The following is a 6,583-nucleotide window of genomic DNA, read 5'->3' as shown; positions in this document are numbered from 1 at the left end:
GTGATGCTGGATGCCACGCTGGCCCCTTCCAGAAAGCAGTGGGCCCCCTGGCCACTCCCCCACCTGGGGCATCCTGGGGTCAGGACTGTGCCTGCCCTCATTGCCCGGCTGTTTGAGGCAAAAGCCACTTGCTGTCCCTAGGCAGGGCCCTGGGGTCAGGAGCCTGGAGGCAGGTTAGCTGGGCACATTCCAGGACCGGCTTCCTCGGCCCGCGTGCCTGCTGCAGAACTGGTCAGGGCTGGTGTTTGCTCTATGGGGCCCGAGGACAGAGCCAAGTGCCGGTGCTGTGGCCCTGAGCGAAGCTGCTGGGTGGCCGGCCGCAGTCCCACACGGGCCCACTGTGGACCCCTCTCTCTGTGCGGCTCCATTGTGGACCAGGACACCAGCTGTGCCCTGTCCTGGGGAGGCCGGGACCGCACAGATGGGCAGATCCTGGGCCAGCTGCGCCCCCTTGCAGAGGAGGAGGAGGAGGAGGGGGGGGCCAGGGCAGCCCCAGCCACAGGGCCGGCCTTCCCCGGGATGGGCTCTGAGGAGCTGAGGCTGGCCTCCTTCTACGACTGGCCGCTGAGTGCTGTGGTGCGGCCAGAGCCGCTGGCTGCCGCAGGCTTCTTCCACACTGGTGAGCCCTGGGGGCCCTTCTGGACTTCTAGGAGACTTCTAGGGTCTCCGGGGAGCTCCTCCCCCACAACAGGGGGGTCTGTGCCTGATAAAGCCGAGGGGGTGCACCTGTCCCCAGCCTCCGAGTCTCTCCTGGCCGCTCAGACTCTGACGAGTGCAGGGGTTGGGGGGGGAGGGGGACAGGAGGTGTGTGGGTCTTCCGTGGGGCCCCTGAGACCCGGGGACGGGCTGTCAGGTCTGCTGTGCCCGTAGCAGCCCCTGGTCTGCAGTCTCTGCTGATTGTGGGGGGTGAGGCGGAGGCGACATCCCCACATGGATGCCTGAGCCTGCCAGTCGCCCCTTTTCCCCATCACTGGGAATCTGTCCTGGGGAGGTGGCACCTGGGGCAGAGGTGACAGAGGAACTGCCGTCACCTGAAGCTGCAAGGTCACAGAATACTCAGGGCTCCAGGTCTAACTGTCCACCTGCCTTGCTGTGAACAAACGCCTGCCCCGTCCCCCATTTCGCCCCTGAGAAAGTGGGGTGCATGTGAAATCCAGGGGGAATGCAAGGCAAGTGGGGTGGCAGAGAGCAGGGGGGGCCCGCGGGGGCTCAGGGGTGACCCCAGAGAGCCCCTGCCACGTGAGGAAAGACCACCTGGGAGCCCCCGCGACCCCAGCCCCGGAGGACACACCTGGCCTAGCGGGTGGGTGAGGGGGCTCCTGGCGGCACCGAGGGGCCGGGTGTGGGCAGGGCCAGCATCCGTGCTCCACCCAGGGCGGCAAGACCAAGTGAGGTGCTTCTTCTGCCGCGGGGGTCTGCAGAGCTGGGAGCAAGGGGATGACCCCTGGACAGAGCATGCCAAGTGGTTCCCCAGGTAAGGACCCTGCAGGCCGCTCCTGGGGCAGGGCACGGGCCGGCTTTGCCTCCCCAGTCCTGGGTGGGGGGGGTGAAATCCGGGAATGGGGGGCCTCCTGGGGGCGGCCTTCCCAGCAAGTGCCTGACACTCAGTGAGCCCCGACTGCCCTGTGCGGGCCTGTGTGGGGTGCGCGGTGGCAGGCGGGGCCAGAGAGGTTGGTTCTCTGACGGCCGGGCCTGCCGCCCTGAGGCCTCTCAAGCTGCTTCCTCCAGGTGTGGGTTCCTGCTCCAGACAAAAGGAAGGGACTTTGTCTGCGGCGTCCAGGAGTCTTGTTACCACCCGCTGGGCTCCTGGGTGAGTCCTGCTCCCCTCAGGGCCGTGGCGGGATGGACGGTGAGGGTCCCTCCCCACCCCTGCCCCTGCATCTACTCAGGGCACAGATGTCCTCTGGCTCCTTTCAGGACCAATCGGAAGAACCCGCAGACTCAGCCGCCACCACCCCTTCAGGTGAGCCGCGAAGTGTGACCCGTGCTCTGCTCCCCGGGCACCTGCAGCCCGCACCGTGGCTCGGGCCATTGGGTGTCCCCGTGCTGGAGAGCAGGCCAGGTGTGCTCAGCCAGGTGTGAGGGAGCAGTGCTGGGCCCGCGTTGGGGGTAGGGGGCTGTGTGCAGGCGTTCTGTGTGTCTGGTGCCCAAGGGAGGCCACAGCAGGCCGCCGTGGGCGAGGCCGATCCCAGCGCTGGCGGCAGGGGTGGGAGGAGGAGAGGCTGTGCACCGGACGGCCCCACCTTAGCAGCGGTCACGAGCACGGAGGAGCGGGGCTGTCCTGTCCATACCCACGCGCAGGACCTGGCAGGACAGGGGTCCGAGAGGCTCCGGGGCTCAGATCCTGGCCCTCCTCTCTAGCCCTGTAGCAAGGGACTTCTGCTCTCTGGGCCTCGTTGCCCTGAGCTCTGAATTTGGAACTGAGCCTGGTCTCTGTGACGCTCTGGAAGCAGCACCTGACACCCGCTGGGGCTCTGTCTGCAGTGGCTTTGGCGATGACGTTTCCTGTGTTTTCTGTGTGGTGGCGCCTCTGGACAAACGTGCTGGGAACAGCCCTCCCTTGACGGCCACAGAGGCCCCTGTGTTAAGGCGGCCACCGGGGACTGGCCACAGTGGCAAGCGGGCTGCTCCCCCCCGCTCCCTGGGTCCAGTGCCCCTCCCCCTGCCTTGCAGATGCCAGGGGCAGGCAGGAGTGGCCTGCATGGAGCCGGTGCCCGGCAGTGCAGGCTGCCCTCTGCATGGGCTTCGGGCAGAACCAGGTACGGCGGCTGGTGCAGCGTAAGTACCTCTGGGCGGTGCCGGCCAGCGTATCCGCGTCCCAGCTGGTGGCCGACCTGCTCCAGGAAGATGACGGGGGCCGGGCTGCGGAGGCCAGAGGTGCGTGCCCGCCCCTGCCCCATGCTCTCCCCTGGCATACAGTTCCCACTGCCCAGGAGCCGGAGGGCCCGTCCTGGTGGCGCGGGCTCTGGGGGGTTCGGGCAGCATGGGCTCCGCCAGAGCCAGACCTCGCCTGTGGGGCCCCCTGGGTGGGGTCTCGCTTCCCCTGGGGGCTTCTAGTCTGTCCCACACCACCCACAGCTCCTGTCCACGTGGGTCTTGAGCTGCCCACGCCCAGAAGGGAGGCCCAGTCAGAAGGTGCCACAGAGCCAGGTGAGGGTCCCCTGGGGACCAGCTGGGGGCAGGACCGGCTCCCCTGCACCCTGCCGGGGGAGGGTGCTCCTGGCCTGGCCCCCATACAGAAGGTGGAGGTCTCGGTGGGGGGGGGGGTGGATGTGGAGGAGCCGGGCGGAGCCCAGGCCCGCAGGGTGCGGCTGGTCCCCCCAGGAGCCCAGGACGCCCAGGAGCAGCTGCGGCGTCTGCAGGAGGAACGGACCTGCAAGGTCTGCCTGGACCACCCCGTGTGCACCGTCCTCGTGCCCTGCGGCCACCTGGTCTGCGCGGACTGCGCTCCCGTGCTGCGGCTCTGCCCCCTCTGCAGGGCCCCCATCCACAGCTGCGTGCGTACCTTCCTACCCTAGGCCAGGTGAGTGGCCCCAGAGCGGGTCTCGCCTGACCCCAGCAGGCGCCTCCCCGCGTGGGCCTCAGGGGTGTCAGCACGTGCCAGGGCAGTGACCCCAGCACACCCTGTCTGCTGCCATCTGCCCCCTGGGCGGCCTCTTACCTCCGGGGTGGCCAGCACTGCAGGGGGTGGGAGGCAGCCTCCTGACTTCTCCTGCCTCCCTGGCCTGGCCGGGTGTTGCTCGCCAACCTGTTGCCTTCCCTTGGCGCTCAGATGCTGGCTCTAGGTCCTTCTCAACACGCACCCTGGGCAGCCCCTGCCGCTCTACTTGGGCACGTTAGACCATACTGGCTGGCTGGGCCATCTCTGCCTTGGTTTTGCTAGTGATCAGGGGATAATGCGTCCTGTCCAGCTGCGTGTGTGGGCTGAGCCAGGCCAAGGGGAGGATGGCTGTGGAGGTGTGTTGTCGCGAGAAAGGGACTGGGCAGAGACCTTAACCTGGGAGCCGAGGCCAGGAGGGAGTGCGAGATGGGGGAGGGAGGGAAGCCTCAGCCTTTATCATGGGGGGCCTCCTCCTGGCTGTCCCCACCATGTGCCCCACCATGTCTCCAAGCATCTACTGGGGGGTCGAGAGGCAGGGGAGGGAACTCCCTGCAGCTGAGGTCCCTGGCCACTGGACCAGCCACCTGAGAGTAGCCCATCCATCTCTCCTTCTCTCCCAGGTGCTTCAGATGCTGGCTGCCTCTCGTGTCCCGTGGGGGGCTGCTGAGGATGACTGAGCCGGCGTCCAGAACTGGCCAGCCAGAGTCCCCACTGGCAGCCCAGGGAGGAAGGGAGCTGCAGACGGCTTGGCAAGGGGAGGGGGCGTGAAGGTGGTTTGACCGATGCTTAGGCGCTTTTGCAGATTTACAGTAAAGTGGCGGGTTTTCCCTGGACGGCACTCCGCAGCCTCTGTTCCAGCCGGCCCCCTCCTCACCAGCAGGGCAGCGCGGCCACCCTCTCCCCAAATGCTGCCTCGCCTCCAACCCCCTTCTCTCTTCTCTTCCTTGATCTTGTGTCTCAGCGTTGTAACGGGACTTCCAAGGGCACCTAGCCTGAGGCCACTTCTGAGCCTGAGCTTAAAATTCTGCTCCAGACCCCTGCCTCTCAGGAAAGGGGGTCTACAGGTGGCGCTCTTTTCTGCTCCCTACTTGGTGACACCTTAGGGATGCTGTAGGACCAGGATTTAATCCCTTCTGTGAATAGGGTCACTGGCTAATGACAAGGAAGCGCCTCGCTCTGTGGCGGAAGGGGCCTGTGGTCCTGGTCAAGCCAGGCCGCCCACCCCCAGGGTCCGTCGGCAGGGCACCTGGGGCGGGGTTTTGCCTGGGCGACCGCTCACAGCATTGTGTGTGGTGTTTAATCAGGAACCCCCGCTCAGGGCGGTGGGGGTGTCACTGTGGGTTTACATGGACCTTGAGGTGGGGTCACACCTTCCTGTCTCAAAGTCCTTGTGATGGCCCCCCCAGCAGCGGTGTGGGCAGCCTCCGGGGGTCCAGCGCTGCCGTCCCAGGCGCACGAGGGAGGGCCGTCCCAGGCTGGCTGCGGGGGATGGAGGTCCCAGCGATGCTGCAGTCTTTTGTGTCTTTTCCTCGATTTTTTTAGAAAAAGAAGACGATAAGCTCTCTTGAGGCCGCGGCCATCCTCAGCTGGGCACTGGCCCCGCTGTCCTGGCTGCTGTCCGATCACCTGGCCCCGGGGGCAGGGAGGCTGGTGTCTACTCCAGTCTTCGGTGGGCACTGAGGCTGGAGGTCACGCGCAGGAGGGACTGGTGCTTCCTCACTCACGCAGGCCTGTGGGGGCAGGGTGGGGGTGGGCAGAAGTCAGGAGGCCCCTGAGGAGCCGCCCTTGGCACCAGGGCAGGAAGGCTCTTGCATGGAAGGCTCCAGATGTCAGAGGGGCCGCCTCTCAGCCCCCGAGGGCTCCCAGGCCTTGGGCAGGGGCTCTGGCCACACACACGCCAGCAGAGTTTGGGCCATGCGGCTGGGGGTCGGGTGAGGGTGTGCCCCGGGTCTGGTGGCCAGAGGAAGATCCCCAGAGCCCGGTCCAGCCTGAGCTGCGTGTGCTCCGGGTGGTCGGCCACCCTCCGCCCGGGCTCAGGGGCCTGAACAGGGCTCCCCTGTCATGGGAATGGGACGCTCACTACCCCTGGTGGCCCTCGGCTGAGATGAGCCTTCACCTATCGGGTAGGAAGGCTGTGGCTGCCCAGAGGGCTGGGTCCCCAGGGGGTGGCCACAGGCGTAGCGTGAAGGGCAGAACTGTCTCTGAGGGCCTGGGCGTGACAGAGGATGAGCATCTCTATGGAGAAGGACCGCCAGCCGCCTCTCCTGACCCCAGATTTCAGGGTTATGCATGGGACCCAGCAAAGGCTGCTTGAGAGGAGGTGGGCCAGCGGCCCAGGTGCCCCCACCCTGAGCCCGCAGTGTTCAGGGCCCCGGATAGATAAGAAACCAACACCCCAAATGTCCTGCCACAGTGAGACCCCGAGAGAAGTGTCACAGCACCCTCCTGGGAGGAGGCCTCTCCATGCACCCTCGACCCCCTGGCACAGAACCATCCAGACCCACCTCCTAGACCCTGCTGGGCACTGAACTCCAGGGAGTGTGGGCCAAGCCCCTAGCTGACCTTGACAAGTCAGGGATAGGTGGGGGAATGGACGGATAGACGGATGGACAGACAGATGCCTGGTGAAGTTTCCTCAGGAAGAGAAGCCTCATGGCTGTGCTAACCCAGCCGGCTAGGCCCAGCCAGGGGCAGGCTCCGATGGCCACACTTACAAGGACGCCTGCTTGCACAAGAGGTTAGAAGGCTTTTCACTGACATGGTAGAGAAGAAATGGGCCAAATCCACCAATGAAATCAACTGTAAGAAATCAAGACCCAAATAAAACATGCCCCAAACAATGGAAAAGATGACAGAATGGAGAACATGCCCAACCACAGGCACTCATGTGGGGAGGGCAGGGGTGAGACTGAGGGGCTGCAGGGGGGAGGGTGGGGGCAGGGGCGAGACTGGGGGGCTGTGGGGGGAGGGCGGGGGCAGGGG

At 66.0% G+C, this 6,583-nt stretch overlaps 1 protein-coding gene across 1 annotated transcript; it reads left to right on the top strand.

The window, feature by feature from the left end:
- Positions 1–252: 252 nt before the first annotated feature.
- On the top strand, positions 253–4,413 carry BIRC7 (baculoviral IAP repeat containing 7). The gene is made up of 7 exons (XM_049650342.1): positions 253–619; positions 1,375–1,474; positions 1,729–1,810; positions 1,918–1,963; positions 3,079–3,150; positions 3,325–3,523; positions 4,222–4,413. The coding sequence occupies exons 1-6, from the start codon at positions 253–255 to the stop codon at positions 3,516–3,518; spliced, it is 861 nt and encodes a 286-aa protein (XP_049506299.1). The 3' UTR covers positions 3,519–3,523; positions 4,222–4,413.
- The last annotated feature ends 2,170 nt before the right edge of the window (positions 4,414–6,583 follow it).

The sequence above is a fragment of the Panthera uncia genome (genome assembly GCF_023721935.1).
Source record: "Panthera uncia isolate 11264 chromosome A3 unlocalized genomic scaffold, Puncia_PCG_1.0 HiC_scaffold_11, whole genome shotgun sequence".
NCBI classification, from domain to species: domain Eukaryota; kingdom Metazoa; phylum Chordata; class Mammalia; order Carnivora; family Felidae; genus Panthera; species Panthera uncia.
This window is presented reverse-complemented; position numbering and strand designations above follow the sequence as displayed.